General features: G+C 32.3%; 1 protein-coding gene across 4 annotated transcripts; it reads right to left on the bottom strand.

Moving 5' to 3' along the window:
- Nucleotides 1-5,298: 5,298 nt before the first annotated feature.
- LOC105798784 (putative ion channel POLLUX-like 2) lies at nucleotides 5,299-16,747 on the bottom strand. Of its 4 annotated transcripts, none has more exons than XM_052620837.1 (24): nucleotides 16,525-16,747; nucleotides 15,446-15,561; nucleotides 14,984-15,087; nucleotides 13,494-13,783; nucleotides 12,737-12,808; nucleotides 11,684-11,759; nucleotides 11,469-11,567; nucleotides 11,201-11,355; nucleotides 10,828-10,932; nucleotides 10,507-10,593; nucleotides 9,801-9,885; nucleotides 9,565-9,712; nucleotides 9,004-9,080; nucleotides 8,844-8,924; nucleotides 8,071-8,241; nucleotides 7,866-7,979; nucleotides 7,588-7,680; nucleotides 7,382-7,508; nucleotides 7,115-7,191; nucleotides 6,974-7,021; nucleotides 6,810-6,879; nucleotides 6,658-6,731; nucleotides 6,104-6,214; nucleotides 5,299-5,702 (listed from the first exon to the last, which is right to left on the bottom strand). In XM_052620837.1, exons 1-24 carry the CDS (start codon nucleotides 16,611-16,613, stop codon nucleotides 5,688-5,690), a joined length of 2,484 nt encoding a protein of 827 aa, XP_052476797.1. In that variant the 5' UTR covers nucleotides 16,614-16,747; the 3' UTR covers nucleotides 5,299-5,687. The 4 variants fall into 4 exon arrangements, with proteins under 4 accessions (XP_052476797.1, XP_012484449.1, XP_052476798.1 ...); XM_012628995.2 differs by having other exon boundaries at nucleotides 5,299-5,694; nucleotides 16,525-16,746; XM_052620838.1 differs by lacking the exons at nucleotides 14,984-15,087; nucleotides 16,525-16,747 and having other exon boundaries at nucleotides 5,299-5,694.
- Nucleotides 16,748-18,719: the final 1,972 nt, after the last annotated feature.

The following is an 18,719-nucleotide window of genomic DNA, read 5'->3' as shown; positions in this document are numbered from 1 at the left end:
CTTAAGGATGGTTAAAGATTTGATATTGTTATCTACATGAAATTGAGAAATAAGATCCACTCTCAAAGTTTGCTTTTGATATTTGCTTGGAGATGATCTCTTTCTATTCATTACAAAGGATGTTTATAATCACTACTTCTCATTCATAGTAACGTAAGTCAATCTAATCAACTTCTTTTGAAATTTGATTTGATTTCTATTAAAAGTTCAATTTATATAATTTACTATCCGTATCTTTATGAATTTATAAAACACTTCACGCATTTAGTTATTGAGATTTTATGTGGAGATAAATATTTCTATTAATAGAATTGATTGGTTTAATTTTTATTTTATTAAAACATATGATTATTACTAATGCGAGTAGAAATATTTGTTATGAACTTTGGGATATTCACCACATCGTGATAATTTCATATCATTGTAAAATTTGAAATGAAATTATATCATAAGAGGTGGAAGTTAGAAAATGTTTATGTTTAAACCTTTATGGTTGTAAAGTTATTTTAATTTGACATTATAATCTTTTGTATTTTTGTGTTATGATATATAAAATATATATTATCTAACCATAATGATTTATTAGTAACATGAATTTATTATTTGTTATGTTTAATATATATTTTATTTATACATATTCATTCTATATGAATAAATAAAATTTTAGAAGATCATAAATTTTTTATCATTCATGTTAAAAAGAATTACAAAACGTATATTATTTAAAATAAATTAAACATTCATTAAGGTTATATAATAAAATGATTATATGCTCTGAAGACCTAATATTGCATCAAACTATAAAAAAAGAAGCTCTTTAAGAGCTAATATTTTACTTTATTGTGATGCAAAATTTTGTAAAATATAATATTATTTTTCAGATCAAGAAGATATGTTGAATAAAATATTTATGTGTTTTACATTAAAATCATATATAGAAATAACATGAGATACTCATGTATTTGTATTATATATATTCCCCACAGGAAAACATTACACAATATGACTTTAAAAGTATTTTGAACGATCTCATACCTTCTAGTGGCTAAGCAAAATAATAAATTACTAATGAAAAATTATGAAATTTTTCCCACTAGTTTTGCTTCATTCATCAAGTGAATGTAGCGATACATAACAATTATGAAAATGAAAATATAGAGATCATAATTGTTGTTGTAATTGAGAATGTGGTTGGAGACGTACTAATAACCGTTATCAAGATGGTTATAATAGTGGTACTTTTAACCACTAGAAAAGAATAATAATGAAAACAAGAAAATTGTGGTAAAAAAATTTGAAGATTTTAGCATATTCCACAAGTAAATATTGCAAATAATTGTTTGCAAATTATATTTTATTTATTGAGTTAATAATATTATGAACTTCACATTGATGTAGACATTTCCAAAAGTAAATGTCACAATATTGCTTATATGTGAATACAAAATAAAAGAATAACAATAAAATTATTAACTGTCAATATTTATATTTACATTATTAGTAAAATTGAAAAATATGATTAAATAAATCAAGTTTACCGATACAAATACATTTACTATTTGGCATGACCAATTAGACCATCCTAGATCATATATGATGCGAAAATTAATTGAGAATTCATATAGGCATTTATTAAAGAACCAGAAGATTCTTTAATTTAAAGAATTCTCATGTGTTGCTTGTTCTAAATGATAATTGATTATTACAAATTCACTGGTTAAAGTTAAGATTTAATGTTTTGCATTTCTGAAATGAATATGGGCCCATTCATCCACCATGTGGATGATTTTGACATTATGGTGAATGATTTTGACATTATATGATTTTGATAGATGCATCTACAAAATAATCATATGCGTTATCAACTCGCAACCTGTCGTTTGCAAGATTGCTTGTTTAAATGATTAATTTCAGATTATGCAATTAAAACAATTCATCGGGCTTATGTTGGTGAGTTTATACCCCAAGCTTTCAATAATTAGTGTATGTCAATAGGGATAAAAGTTGAACATCCTGTAGCTCACGTTCACACATAAAACGATATAGCTAAATCATTTATCAAATGCCTCCAACTAATAGCTAAACCATTACTTATGAGAACAAAATTTCCTACTTCAGCATGAAATTGTATTGTTTTACATGTTGTATGCATCAAGCCAATAAATTATAAATACTCCCCATTACAATTGATTTTTGGTCAAAAGTAAAATATTTCTCATCTTACAATTTTTGGATGTGCAGTATATGTTCCAATTGCTCCACCACAACGCACAAATATGGGTCATCATAAGAGATTGAGAATGTATATTTATATGAGTCTCCTTATAATATTTTTGAGCTATTAATTCGAGATTTAGTTGTAACATGAGTTGTCAATTTTCCCAATATTAGGGGGAGAGAATAAAAAGCTGGATTAATAAAGTACTTGAAATGAATTATCAATGTCTAAGATCCTCGTACAAAGTAATGTGAACCAGAAGTTCAACAGATAATTTATTTTATAAATCAACTGCCAGATTCATTAAATCTCACATACCAGCTGAAAATGCTCCAATACGAATTGATATCCTAATAGGGCAAACTGTTAGTGCAAAATAAAATAGTTCATGCCTGAAGCATGGAAGACCGGTCGGTTCCAAAGATAAAAATCCTCGTAAAAGAAAAGAAGCAAGCATTCAAGATGGTCTTATAGTGAAGGCAGGGGTTCCTCAAAGAGACCCATGACATAACTAATTATAAAACTCAAAAAGAGATTCAGGTACCTAAAAGTGAAAATGAAAATGATGAAAATAAAGAGATCTTGATAAGTTATGTCAATATGAGAAAAATATGGAACCGAAAAAAATAATATAGTTGTAGACAATAATTTTGCTTATAATATTGCTATTGAAGTAATAATAAAAAATGAAGATCCTGAGCCTAAATCTAGCAAGGAATGTAAAAATAGAAAAGATTGACCAAAATGGAAAGATGCAATTCAAGCATAATTGAATTCACTTTCTAAACATGAAGATTTTGGACATGTAGTCCAAACACCTAAAGGTGTAAAACTGGTAGGATATAAATGGGTATTTTTGCAAAAATGAAATGAAAAAAGAATAAGTCGTAAGATATAAAGCACGACTTGTAGCATAAGGATTTTCGCAAAGGCTCGACATTGATTATGAAGAGACATATTGCTCGACATTGATTATGAAGAGACATATTCTATTGTGGTGGATGCAATCACATTTAGATATCTTATTAGTCTGGCAGTACTTGAAAAACTTGATATGCATTTAATGGATGTTATTACAGCCTATTTATATGGTACACTTGATAGTGAAATTTATATGAAAATCCCAGAAGTATATAAAGTTTATCGGGAAAATTGCTCAATTAGATTAAAGAAAAGTTTATATGGATTAAAACAATATGGACGTAGGTGGTACAATCGTCTTAGTGAATACTTGTTAAAAGAAGGTTACAAAAACGATCCAATTTGTCTATGTGTCTTTATAAAAAGGCTCGGATCAGATTTTGTTATAATTGCTATTTATGTTGATGATCTAAATATTATTGAAACTCTTGAAGAGTTTCAAAATACAATAAATTGTTTAAAAAAAGAATTTGAGATGAAAGATTTTGGAAAACAAAACTTTGCCTTGACTTACAAATCGAGCATTTAAAAGATGGAATTCATATTCATCAATAAGCTTATATAGAAAAGATATTAAAGAAATTTTACGTGGATAAAGCGCACCCATTGAGTACTTCGATGGTTGTACGATCATTAGTTGTGAATAAAGATCAATTTCGTCCTTACGAGAATGATGAAGAATTTCTTGGTCTTGAAATACCATATCTAAGTGCCATAGGGACATTGATGTATCTTACCGACAACACAAGACCTGATATAGCTTTCGCTGTAAACTTGTTAGGAAGATTTAGTTCTTCTCCAATACGTAGACATTGGAATGAAATTAGACATGTATTTAGAGTGACCATTGATATGAAGTTATTTTATTCAAATGATTCAAAATCCCTATTAGTCGGTTATGCTGATGTTGGATACTTATCAGATCCACATAAAGGTTGATCTCAAACAAGATATTTATTTACATGTGAGGGTACTGCCATATCATGGTGTTCAACAAATCAAATATTACCTACCGCTTCTTCAAATCATGCAGAAATAATTGCAATGCATGAGGCAAGTCGAGAGTGTCTTTAGCTAATGTTATTAACTCAACATATCCAGAAGATATGTGATTTGCCTTTATAGGAAAAGATGTCAACTATCTTATATGAAAATAATGTAGCATGTATAGCTCAATTGAAGGGTGGTTACATCAAAGCTAATAGAATGAAACATATTTCACCAAAATTATTCTTCACCCATGATCTTGAGAAAAGAGGCGATATAAATGTTTAACAAATTCGTTCTAGTGATAATTTAACATATTTTTTTATTAAGACATTACCAACTTCAACATTTGAAAGACTATTATACAAGATTGGAATGTGTCAACTCAAAGATGCAATATAATATTGCCATTAGGGGGAGTTTAAAACAAGTTGTACTCTTTTATCTTTAACCAAGGTTTTGCCTCATTGAGTTTTTCTGGTAAAAAATTTTAATTAGATAGCTTATAATAGAAGATTGTGTATTCTTAGGTTTTTATCCCACATGATTTTTCCTAATAAAATTTTAACAAGGCACATTATCTACTAATTGACATCCAATGGGGAGTGTTAAGGATGTCCATCATAATCAATATAAAATTTTGATGTACTTTAAATTCTAATAGTTATTAGAATTAGATATTTACTTATTTTATACTTCTTATGCCTATAAATAAAGATTCTAATGAAACATTATAATCATCCCATTGATCAATAAAATACATTCTTTATTGCTTCTCATATTTTCTTTGTTGTTTCTCTATCTCTTTTTATTTTATAACATTTACATTTTTTTCTCTCAGTGTTATTAATAACTTTTATAATAATTAATATCTTTTTAGAATTTAAAATTATATTATTTTATAATTACAATTTATACTAACAAATATTATATAAAAATTACAATATAATTACACTCTAATATCATATCTACAAAATTAGAATTCTAAACATCCTAAATAATTAAAAATTCAAATCTAAGAACTTGATTATCATAATAATCATTTAATTCTATTTTTAACAATTGAATTGATTTTTACCAGCTCTTCCAAAGTTCTCATAATTGAATCGGTGTCAAATCGTTCAAACCACAAGTTCCTAATTCAACCGGTTTAACCGGTCCAACTAGTTCAATTAGATAAATTATTAAAAAAATTTGAAAATTAAAAACTACCGAATCAACTGGTTCAACCGATTTTTAGGTCAACCAATCCAACCCTTATTCCTAACTGATATGCCGATTCAGTTCAGAAAAGAGTGTCGAATTCTCGAATGGGTAGAGCATGAATTTTCAAAATACTTACCTTTTGGCTAATTTCTGTCATCTCCTATTCAACTCAGCCATGCACAGAGTTATGAAGCCGACACCATAAAATTTATTGGAAATACATGAACTACTGAAATTTTAAACAACAAAATGGGTAAAGTCTAAACAACAATAGGTTGCTCTCCTTCAAGCTCCGATATCACTATTAACGAATCCGTCATTTCAAAGGACAAAGGTTCTGTTTTAGGATTTGGATTTATGACCTGCATTTCTAACAAAATCATGTATTAGCTACTAAAAAAAATCTGGGTTAGCAGCTGCGTTAGTCAGACTTTTTTATTTTTCTTAAAAGTATTCGTATCTATGCTCGACATCAAACTTGATTTTTTACACTTGAGATCGAGTTCTACCCGAGTTTTTTTCAAATAAGAATGAAAAAAACTCAATTAAGCTCACAAGCTACTGGAGTCGAGCATTAGATACTTGAATTCAGCTCACTCAACTGCTCAACCTCGAGTTAGAATCGACAATGATTGATCTGAGGTTTAACTTTTTGTCTTTCTTTCAAATCATACCTAAGAAGCTTGTGAGCCTAGGTGTCTTGTTTAGAACGTAGTATCAGACACTGATCTCAAGTCTAGATTAACATAGCCGAGCAGATGTGTACTGTACCTTCTTGTTGTTCTTTATATATCCGATGGCAACTTCTCGCCGCAAACATGCCCTTTCCGATAGCTCCATGAAGGACGGGTTCTCCCCTTCTTTCATGTAGAGGCCAATATCCTGTCAAGAAACATAGTCAAGTAACCTACGACATCAAGAAATGCTGGATTACCACACGAAAAAGGTGATTCTATCACTATACTGACAAATAAGATGCGTTACCGATCCCAAAACAAGTATACTCAGTTTTTTTTGAAGTTTTCATATATTTGGAGGATCATAATACCATATCCATGTCCAAATATGTCTCAATTATAAATCTCAAACACAAAAACTTAAAAACAATGAAAAGTCTGAGTAACTAGCCTAAAAGGGTAACAGAATTCCAGTGCCTTACCAACAAAATAAGAGAGTTACTCCCAACTTTTAGTTTTTCTTGAAGTACCAATACCCGATATATATTCGGACATGAACGTAAGAATATAACCTTCCAAAGATCTTCCAAATAGGACTTAGAAAAAAAATTGAATATCCCCATGTCAAACATGTTCCGAACTCAATACCTTTATGTATATTTCATCGCCTTCAGCATTCAAAATGTCTTTCCAAACCTCATTCAGTTCGCTGTGTTCGGCCACTGCAATGCACAAAACAGTCATTGCTCAAGACAGCACATCGAATGTAAAATACTGCTATAGCAATATAACTTTGAGACCTTGAGCTGTTACGAGACTCATCACTTCCTCTGCTGCGATGTACGTCAAGGTTGGCTTGAATCTTGTAATCTGCGGGTTTGGAGGGATATCAACCATATGTGCAAAACCTTAAAAAATCGATGATCATATTATAAGAAATTCTTAAATCGCTTAAATGTGTTACTTGTTTGCCCAATTTTGAGTCGCCAATCTCCGCAACTAGATTTTGGACCTGGTGAACAATCAATCCTCTTAATACTTGAGTTTAACTCGGAAATCAAAAGTTCACGACAATGACATTATCATTATATCGAATGAAACGTACAGTCACTCCAAGTTTGTTGCAAATGTTTTCTGCAAGAAGAAGTGAGTACGCAGATTGCTTGTCTGCCCTCGATGGATCTGAAAAGAAAAATACTTAGCTGGAAGATTACCAACAGAAATATTCTCTATCAGTTACCATTACTTCTGTTACTCAGACATCAGCGGGAGTGTTGGATATGAGTACATGTCCGACACAAATATGTTCAATTTTTTTTTAGATCATATCCCATACTTTAAGAAAAATGAAGAACTTAACATAGATTATTACCTCCGAGAAGCCATTCTCTATCGGAAATCACAAGAATAGAAAAAGGAATATGACCCCCTTTCTTGTGAGAATTTTGTATATCCATTATGGTTTCCTCTAAGTTATCATAGTTCATTGGGTTCCCGATCTGCAGTGCACAAAAATGAAACAATAGATTAGGCAGAAACCTTGAGAAGTTCAACATGATCGACTGAACAAGATCGTACCCTATGGATAACCTCGACATTTTTTAGTTTTCTTTGACCAGACATGGAGCTTGCCTTCTTCCTTTCTTCTAACGGTACGTCTGATAATATTTCCTGTAAATTGCGTATCGACACAAATTATCTAACACTTAACTGATGCAAATGTATCGGAGTTGCTTTTCATCAAGTGTTAAGGTTGAAGAAATAACATGTCAGGAAGAAGAAAAAGCATCCAATTCCAAGACAAGATACTATGGAATCGTGACGGTTAAAATCTGAAAAAGAAGATAAAAGCATACCACAATGCTTCCCAGTCCGAGATAATTATCGTACTCTTCAATCATTTGAACAACATCTGGTCGCCACCCAAGCAAAAGTATGCATTCTTTGGGACCTAGTCTTTGGTCTGATGCCTACTTCGAAACCAAAAGAACATATAACTGGTCTTTTGAAGCATTTAATAGATGCTATCAGTTACCGAACTTATCTCTTTGGGAAACATACCTTTGATCCTCGTTTCTTGGTACGTTTCACGATATTTAACATTCGTTCTTTTCTCAATTCTAAAGCATGAGTTTGGGTCTCCGCATTATTTCTCGAAACTTCTGAAGCTTTTTGCATGTTGGTTACAAGTTGTTGTTTTGCTGTCCTGTTAATAGGGGCAATTAACAATACCTGCATGAATAAAAGAGAAATGCATTAGGAAGGGTGCATGGACCTGAAATTTCGGAAAAGCAATTTTTTCCAAACAAAATCTTGGTAAGTACTTGTATTACTACTCCAAGTTAAGAAATGGACACAAGCTACATTACTTGGACCCGGAGATGTGTCGGATAAAGGTATGTTCAATTTTTTCCATGATGGGCGTGTATTTGGAGGGTTATTGAAAGATCATATCTTCATACCCATGTCTAGATAAGCCTCAGACTAGGTGTCAGACACAAGTACTTAAAAGAAAAAGGAAAAACCAGAGCAACATAGGACGCAAGTAGATCGTGAGACTATCTATAGTTGCATACATTCATAAGTATGGAAAACTTTAAATGATTTACTCAAGTTTACAAGACTCGAACTATCAGTATGTTTGTTAGAAAAGTCAATATTTGTGTAGCAAGCAAGATATTCTTGAATTAAAATGGTTATTTCCTCTTCTAAATAGTGTCCCCAAGAACTTGACATTTTTTGTACAATAACATTTTATGATGCCGAATTATGGAACTAGCTTAAAAAAGTTACATATCAAGATGGAAGTTTGAAAAGTCATATAGTCTACATACTTTGTCCATTTCCTGAAGAACTTCATCATCTCCAGGGTGGAAGTATATCCTACCATTCCGATAAAGACCACAAACAACTGCCTGAAAAGAAACCACCATAAGACAATAGCATGGAAGTTCTTCATACCAACAAATACTGAGTTTTAGCATAAAGCATTACCTCTTGAAACCCTTGTCGTATTTGTCTATATGTCAACCCGGTTAGACTCGGAAAATGGTGAAGACTGAATACATTTTCTGCAATATCATGATATAATTAGTTTTCGAGTAGAAATCTATGACAAGAACAAGAAATGGACCCATAGAGTTTCATTTACCGATAGAAAAGACCCTAAGAGAAGAAACTATTAGAAATGACAACATTTTGTAGGTCAAGCCTATGTTCTTCCGACTCTATTGTTTTTTAAGTATCCGTATTTGACACATTGTCTGATACATTTTTAAACATGGGCACATAGATATGACCCTCCAGAGACATGGAAAGACTTAAATATTGCACATACCCCATCTTGGTCACATTATCTATCCAACACTCAAACCCAACACTCATACAGTTTTATTGACCAAGAATAAGAACTACCTAGTTTTAAAAGGTATCTAGATTTACAACCATCCCAGATTATTTAAAAGCAGCAATAAACAGGGAATTTTAATATTTACACTTTAATTGTCTTTCGGACATCAGGAAAATAGAAGTTCTCAACAAGAACTCATATCATACTTTGGTAATTAAGCAAGTGCCTGTAGATCTTTATGAGCCCCTTTTGCCGAGAACATTGAGCAAATAGTTTAGAAGAAACATTTTCCACTGGCTCTACTTTCAGTCCGGAGATTGACTTCAAGAGCTCACATGTATTGGAATTTGAAACCTGCATCAGGGGAAAAAAATGCCAAATTAAACTCGATTTATCTTAGTAGAATAATATTTTGATCCTATGGTGATGCAAATGTGCAGACCTCGACAATCGTGGGAATGGATTCCATCTTGGGAATAGGTTGAAGTGCTAGTACGGAGAGAAACGCATCTGTATCAACTCCATACCTAATCAGTTAAGGAACCGTAGTCACTAAATTTCCCCTGAAGAAGGTGTCTGTATTATGCACCAATTAAAAACAAACATGCAAAAGAATCTGCTAGAAACTAGCATAGCAGAGGCAGAGCTTAATAGCTTCTGCTACAGCTATTATCTTAACTTCATTCCTCAATGCAGTGTGCAACTTTTCCGGCATTCATAGCTTTTAAAGCCTATGTTACTCCGAGTCCAAAGTTTTTTTTTTTTTAAGTACCAGTATCTGTTGCATATCCAGACATAGGTATGGGAATATAACCCCCCAAAGAGTCTTCAAATACATTCAAATTTAGAAAAATTGAACATATCTGACAAGTCCAAGTCTGTGTAACGTAGTTCCAAACCCTCAAGTCCGAGTTTAAGGGTCAATCACTGCAGTGTAGGTTTGATTTAGAAACTACTAGTAATCTGACAACTAATACTATAAGTAAAATTCGGCTAAACAAATTATCGGGTAAAAAAGGCTAAACTTTGCATCATGCAGCATTCAAGAGTTAAAATAATCTTGGAGTAATAGGAAATGACATAATGTAACACTAACAAAAGACGATCATCAAAAGAATATATTTCATTTAAGTTGATAGAGGTATTACTGATCTCCTTTTGTCGCAAGAATGATAATGGCGCGTGCCTTATTAGCTGCTGCTCTTTCAAATGATTTCGTCAAACTAAGGCTACAACTGCACAAGTAGAACTAATATTTAAAATATGGAAGCTTAAGACAATTAGAAATTTTATTTATCTCGTGAAAACCAGAAAGGATCATAAGTTTACAGATTTAGCAAAGAAGTGAGTAATTAGCTTGAAGTTAAAAGATATGACAGCTAAATTTTTATCTGGGACTGGGAATGACTATAAAAGGGAAACTAGTTGGGGTTTGTAAATTAGGGGGGAAGTGGACATCATTCCTATACCTCTTTGAAAGGATATCAATATGAATAAGATCCTTGGCAATGTTGTCCGCCAGCTTGTCTATTTGCTTCCTTGGAAGATCCGCCAAAAGAAGAATTCTTTGCCTCCTATGACAGCATTATACAAGTAGAAACCGATAATTACACAAACATACACAAAAAAAGTGGCAGTCTATGTCGCTCCAACTCTTCGTTTTTTTAAAGTACTCGTGTTTAACAAATCTTTGGACATAAGTACCAAGATATGACCTTCCAAGGACTCTCCAAATATTTGGAATATTTTATAAAAAAATAAAACTACCCATGCCAGACATATAGTTGTATCAGACACTCAGACCTGAGTCTGAGTATCATAGGCAGCAGCATAACAGTTTACCTGACTGTAGCAGTACCTAATCGCACGGCAAATTTGTGATAATTATTCAGCTGCTGTAGTATGAAAGCCAGACGGCTGTTTACACCACAAATGATGATATGATCATTCTCCAAAACTTGCACTTGTGCACCTTCCCGGAGTTTTTGCATGTTGTTCTGTTGCCCAAAATCAAAATGCCATGAGCTTAAGTAAATAATACAAGCACTCAAAAAAAAAAAAAAAAAACAAAAGACGTGAAGGTAAAAATTGCTATAGACAAAGTGCTTACTCGGAATTGTTCTGTCATTGTGCTTAACAACCGAGAGTAAAATAATATCCCCCATATAGCAAGAATGAAGCCAAGAATACGTTCGGTTCGCGTTCTTAGCTGTAGTTCAATACATGAATATGTTTTTCGAATTCAATTTTGCAATCACGCAGGCAAAACATATTTGATCATATCTTAAAGCAACCAAATGATTAGATTCATAATGGATCACATACTCTTAAATGGGATGACGATGAAATAAGGCATGACCACGCCTCCCAGCAGCAATCCTCGAGAGATTGTGATTTACCCCTGTGGTTTTCAAGCCATAGCTACCGGATTAGCAAACAAAAGTAGCATTGTAGCTATTTTCCACGATGGAGTTGCAAATTGGCAGCTAGAACATACAACAATGTTGGAGAATGATGAACAATCTGATGCCGAATCAATGAGAAACAACTTAATTACAACATTCACCACAAAAAATACTTACAATTATACAACCTTTCACATAGTCTTATAACTTTGATAAATTCAAGATATATTGAAGTTAAAATGAATAGAAGATGTGATAATGGTAGAAGAAATTCTTGGTTTCAAGCAGGGATGGAGACAGACAGGGTGTTTTTGGCTCGCCTCTCACGACCCAGTTTTTATGTAAATATACCTAAATTGTCCCAAAACTTATTTTATTTAACACTTTATCCCTCAAACCCCGACTCCAGAAAGAAAAAATCTGTACTATGCCGCTCCACCCCAAAATTTTGATAATACTGCGTTATACTAATTTAACAATCCAAAACCAATTATATGTTGTCTTACAAGACTTAGATACTATAAGTAAAATATATAAAATAATATGTATAAAAAAATTAAATGAGCATTTTAGTAAATATTCCGAGACAGGGTGAGCAGATTTTATCTCAATACACCTCACCCCAACCCCAAAAATTGTAGTAAAAAACCTGACTGAACTTGCCTTTGGCATGATTTTCACACACACACACACAAAAAATCCTCTATAGGAGTTTCAAGTACCATGTCAAGACAAACAATATTACAATATAACAGGTATAATTTCCTTTTATTCTTTTGTTTCTTTTTAGTACTGATCAGATTATAAAACTGAATGAAGAGAGGCTAAAAGCGAACATAGTCCGAAGTATAGAAGTTATTGCAGCAAAATTAAACATAACAAAACTTCAGAAACCCTAACATTGCATTTTCCATAACATGCTACAATTATATATAAAATAATATTTAAAAAATCAGGATTAATTGAACATTACCTAAACCTGAAGAAGAGGATTCCACCTACAACAACGAATGAAAAGCATGCTACAAGGAGAGCCAAAAGAAACCTACAAAAAGTTGGAAACAAGTGAATTACTCAATCTTATAACATAAATTCTGAACTATAAGTCCATGTGGTCGAGATGGGAACAAAAGCTATGTTGTTTCGACTCTTACCCAAGTCCGACACCCATGTCGGATACATATCCAGATGAGGATGAAAATGTAACCTTTCTATAACTCTCCGAATACACAGGAAAAGAATAGAAAACTTTAAGGTATCTGACACTTACACCCAAGTTCGAGCAGCACGGAATCAAGATTGGTTGCTTGGCATAATTTATTCTATTCAGTCAATATTGGCTTTGAAGCATACTTTGTTTATTACTACTCAGTCATAATTAATAACCAAACATCATACTACAGCTTAATTTGACAGTCTCCTAACACCATGTCTTCGGTGTTGAAAAAATTGAACATACCCACGTCCAACAGTTACACCCAAATTCGAGTGAGATAGCTAAGGAGGGTCACCTACGCATGACCTATGTCCGAGTAATGTTGCATAAACTGATCATTCTTAACTGTAGAATAGGCAGTTTTGCACTGATCACCATCAGACTTTTGGTCAATAACAGTGCCTTATTGCTAAGTCTGGCCACTGGCCATAGAAATTGATAATTGGAAACAACAAAAAGCACCATGACTGCAAATCAAACCCAAAAAAGATCTAGGATGATAAATTTTACTTACGTAGCAATATTTTTGTCCAGTTGAATGTTGAATAAATACAGTATCCGAGAAAAATTCCACCTAATATCTCGAACCGAAGGTAAGGACATGTTCAAGTTAAGAGGCGTCGGTTTATTCAAGGAATTAGATATGCATGCAAGAGGTAAGCTTCTAACAGCCAAATTCCGAAATAGATGTGGAAATAAGTCTTGGACCATCTTTATTAATGTGTTGGCAAAATCTATTTGGATTAGTCTCAGTAAGAAAAATGCCGACAAAGTCCTGATCGGTTTAGCTTGATGACCCTGCAGCTGCAGTGATGACAATCAAGAAAATTTGGCCATTAAACGTTGTAAAGTCATGGCTATACCATCCAAGAATCGAAAACGAATGAGAAAGCAGCAAGTTCTATGAGTCAAATAAAGGTAATGTAGAAATATTTCCGTAAATGAACAGTTACTAGTGCAAGCTTCCACTCAATGACAGCAGCCAAATGCACAAGGTAATTTTGAACAATACCAAATAATTCAGTAAATAGCAAAATTGCATTATTGTAAGATGTACGGAATATTGTAATAAACAATGTCAACAGAGACTTCAATATTCATTTTCTGTAAATAATTCCATAAATGAACGTTTACCAGTGCAAGCTTCCACTACAATGACAGCAGCCAAATGAACAAGGTAATTTCGAGCATCACAACATGATTCCGTAAATAGCAAGATTGCATTATGGTAATAAGTCCGAATAGCAATAATTGTCGGAAGACTTCTTTAGTCGTTTTCTTGGGAAGAAAGATCTTATGTGGCAAGAACGATCTCCTTGCTTTCGGTTTTCTCTCATTTACATCCATAATCCAAAGTTGAACAAGTACTCTGATTTGTTTTTGTCCTTCCAACTATGTTGCTCTAACTCTTCATTTTGCTTGAAGGACTTTTGTTCAACATCCATGTCGAACACATATTTGAAAATAGGTATGGAAATATGACCTTCCAAGACATGCTCATGTTGCATGATTCCATCAGTTTCACATGTAGGGTGGTTAGTCTGTCACTAGTTTATTGAACAAGAGGGGTCATTAAGCATGGTTAAGCTCATATCTGATCAAGTCCAGACCAAGTTGCCTTATACCAAATTAGCTTCCTTGATTGGGTTTTTCTTCTTTTATTTCACCTTTATTTACTTAAGAGGATTATCATTATGGATGGAAAGAGGAAGACACTTTCAAAACCAAACCGGAGTCATGTTATGGTAGCATGTACCGGAAATTGCTCCACTTGGCTCCACTCCAGAAAATAAAGAAAGACAGAAAACAAACAATCAACTGGTAGATGCATGCAACATTCATAATGAAAACTATCTATTAATACAGAAGATATTCAAAGAATGGAAACAGAAAAATATATAATAACTCTAAGTCATTGCAACAAATTGATAGAACACATCTATTTACAACATCAAGAAAGCATGTTCATATTAACACTTGTAGAATCCGAGATTTAATCCTTACTTGAGAACCATCCAGTAAGTCCATCCTAAAGAATTTAACATTCGAGTTATTTGAACTGCACTCTGAATTATATGTTTCTTTTCTACAAGTAACTTCCCATTTTCCTGTAAGAGAAAAGCTATCATGATTCTTAACTTTCCGAAGGAACAAAACATGAGGCGAATAGGCATAAATGTAAACTAGAAAACACAACTCGAAGTGTAATTATGAGCCTGTAAAACATAAGCTTATCAAACACTAACAAGCTAGGATTAGCTTGCACAATTACGAACCGACCACAAATGTTATGCATACTCATTTGACATAAAAATCTGAAATTCCAAATTTAACTATTCACCTATGTGATAGATATTCAACAAAGGGTGATTAGAACAATAAAAGTTCCACAGTTAACATCAAAAGATAAAGACCAAGCACAACCATCAGTTTGACAAACTCTTAATGCAGATGGCTTGGACTCACCTCCACCGTTTACAAATTTATGCACATTGTTAGATGAAGAATTGTTCAACCAAAAGCTGCATAGTACTGATTTCCGGAAAAATATCATATTCTTCGAGCCTCTAATCCCGTGTGTTCTACAAAAAAAAAAGATAGAAAAGGCAACTACATAAACTGAAAAAGAAAGGGCAAAACTTCAGAGACCACATGCTATGTTGGATACGCTGAATAATTATCCAATTGATCAGGCAAAAAGACAAGGGAAGAAAAACCAATTTTGTCTAGATGGAACAGTTTTAACCTCGAATCCACTACTTGCAGAACCGGCACAGCCATGCTACAAGAACTGGTCAACCATTTTGTAGCTTTTTGAAAGTGTAACAGTAAAAATACTTGCTATGTTACTCGGGTTGGGGTGTTAATCCCGAGTATGGATGCGTCCAACAAAAGTATGTTTAATTTTCTAAGTTTTCCATGTATTTGAAGAGTCCTTCGAGAGTCATATCCATATTTGTGTCTGGCCATGTGGAGGACATGAGTATTCAGTTTAACTATAATGCATGCTACTGTGATATATGTACTTTAGAAAACTGTAATGTTATTATTCGGGTTTCGATAATGAGTGCCCTTAGAGAGGTTTAAAAGCGTACAACAGTCAAATATATTCATAAAATTGAAGAGTTTGAGCATCATAGAACATGTTATATATAATGTCAATGTTTCGGAGAGTTAGCAAACTTGGCAGACCAAAAACTCATACAGGCACACCCCCCCCCAACAAAAACCAAACCTTTAACAGCATACATAATTATATAGAGAATTAGTCCATTAACATTGAAGAATTAAAGAAAAAAACAGGGTTTGTCTGAATCAATTAAACTAAGTTTGGGGAGGATAATTGGATACAAACCAATTGAACTAACCTTCAGCCCACTCCCTACTAAAGGACAACTGAATGAACTAATTGAAGTAAGTTTAGGGTTTAAAAAATGGAGTGTTTTAAGTTCATAAGACGAGCAGTAAAGCATTATTACCAGAAATTCAATGAAACCCAACTTCAATAACGCATGTTCAGAGCAAAGAAAAAGATACAAAAGTACCTAGTAGAAGAGGATGTTTGAGTGAACTTGGAAATTGTTGGAGACAACAACCATGGCTGAGGGCTTTGAAACTGACAAAGATGGATCATCTTTGCTTCACTTTTTTCTTGGTGAGAGGGCCGAAAGGAGAAACAAAATAAAATATTTTAGAAAAAAGAAAACGTGAAAAGTAGATAAACTTTTTGTTATAAGAAAATATGGACAGAAAGTGGAGTTAGATTTTTTTTGGTCTGAAATATTAAGTTTTAAGACAAGAATGAGAACCAAAACAAATTTGGAAGGAAGTGAAAGTGGACCACTTCATTCGCCGCTGGACTTACTACTTAGAGGCAATAAGCATGTGCTCATTACTTATTAGCCACGTTGTAGAATTTGAGATAAGACACACTAAAATTGTATCTAACTACCCAATGAGATTCATATTCTTCGCAAAAGGTTGGGCCCCGGTTAGATTCGAGTCTGTAATTGTTCACAAAAGGTTGGGCCCAGATTGGATTTGAGTCCCTAATTGTAATGATTAGGTTTTTTTTTCATTTTAAGTCCATGTTTTGTGTCAGTTTTTGTTGAATTTTTCATCCGTTGTTCGTTGTATTAGATGGACTCTACTAGAGGTGATTATGGGTTGGGCTGCTTGACCCGGCCCGGCCCAATGACCCGCCTAAAAATTAAAAGGGTTCGGGTAAAAATATATTCCTAAAATATGAGTTTGAGTAAAAAAAGATGCCCGTTTTGAGTAAAAAAATTTAGCCCGGGCTCGACCCAGCCCAGCCCGAATTATATATTAAATATATATTTTTTATTTTTAATCAAATATATTTTTCATAAACCTTGATGCTGTTTTGGTGGTGTTTTATTGTTCTTTTGCAACTATTTTATTTTGGTGCTACTTGCTCTGGTTTCAACATAATTTATGTTGTCTGTTGTCGTTTTTAATAATCTTTCGATATTGTAAAACTTTTTTATTATTAATTTGGTTATTATTTTAGTTCTAATTTGTTTCAATTTTAATAAAACCACTTTTTATTATATTTTCAATTTGTGTATTGTTTTAAGAATTGTTTTAGTCTCATTTTTTATTTGTTTTTTGTTTTAATATTTGTTTTAAAATTTTGTATTTAATGAAATAAGCTAAAAAAATTTAATATGGACCGGGCTGGGCCGGGTTCGGGATTAGCAATTTTCTTTCGGGCCGGGCTTGGACAAATTTTTAGGTTTGCCCGGCCTTAAAAATCAGCCTAAAATTTTGTCTGGGCCCGGCCCGACCCGGCTCATGATCACCTTTATACTCTACATTATAGTTGGTCGGCTTATATTTGTATTTATAACTATTTTTTGAGCCAAATTGTATAGTAAAAATCTAGAGGTAAAAATATGTTCCTAGTGTTTATATTTTTTTATATATTTTAATTAATTTTTATATTTTTATTTTAAGAATTTAATTGATCTCTTTATTTTTAATTTAAAATTAAGGTACAATTGTTGACATTTTAAAATTTCTTCACTTAAATATGTTGGTGTGGCATTTTAAAATAAAAAAATTAACTGTAATCTTGTAAAGAAAAATGACTTTATAATCGATTTGAATTTAACAAGAATTTTAATGGTGTCAACAAATTTTAAAATTGATATTAATATTTTAATTAGAATAAGTATTAGACAAACTAATGACATTATAGAAATTGAGGTATCAAATTATATAAAAATTAAAATATAAAGGTTAAATCTCAAATTTGAGAATAAAAAAAATCAAAACTGAAATTTAACTATTATTACATAATATTAAAAAAAAACAAAGGTTTTAATTAACGATGAGGCCTTGTCGTAATTGGTGAAGGTATAGAGACTCTTAGTCTTAAGTGCCTTGGTTCGATAACTACCATATATAATTAAATGTTTAGATTTTTGAATCCCACCATAAGTTGTTGTCATATATAAGTTTTAGTTCAGTTAATCAGTTCATAAAATGTTTATGCGATAACATTTTGATTATTGTCCAAGTTTTAGTTTATTTGTGCTTTAATAATTTGATTCCACGTTTAATAGTTCAAGATTATATAGAAATATAAAAGATGAAAATATTCTTATAATATTAATTACCTTTAAAATAAAGATATTTTAATAATTTTACAATTAAATTAGTGTGGAGTTAACATGATTTAGAAATTACCCTGGCAGCTGCTCTACTTTAATTTTAT

Source organism: Gossypium raimondii, chromosome 9, assembly GCF_025698545.1.
Source record: "Gossypium raimondii isolate GPD5lz chromosome 9, ASM2569854v1, whole genome shotgun sequence".
NCBI classification, from domain to species: domain Eukaryota; kingdom Viridiplantae; phylum Streptophyta; class Magnoliopsida; order Malvales; family Malvaceae; genus Gossypium; species Gossypium raimondii.
The sequence above is the reverse complement of the archived record's forward strand: the minus strand, read 5'-3'. Positions and strand labels throughout refer to the sequence as shown.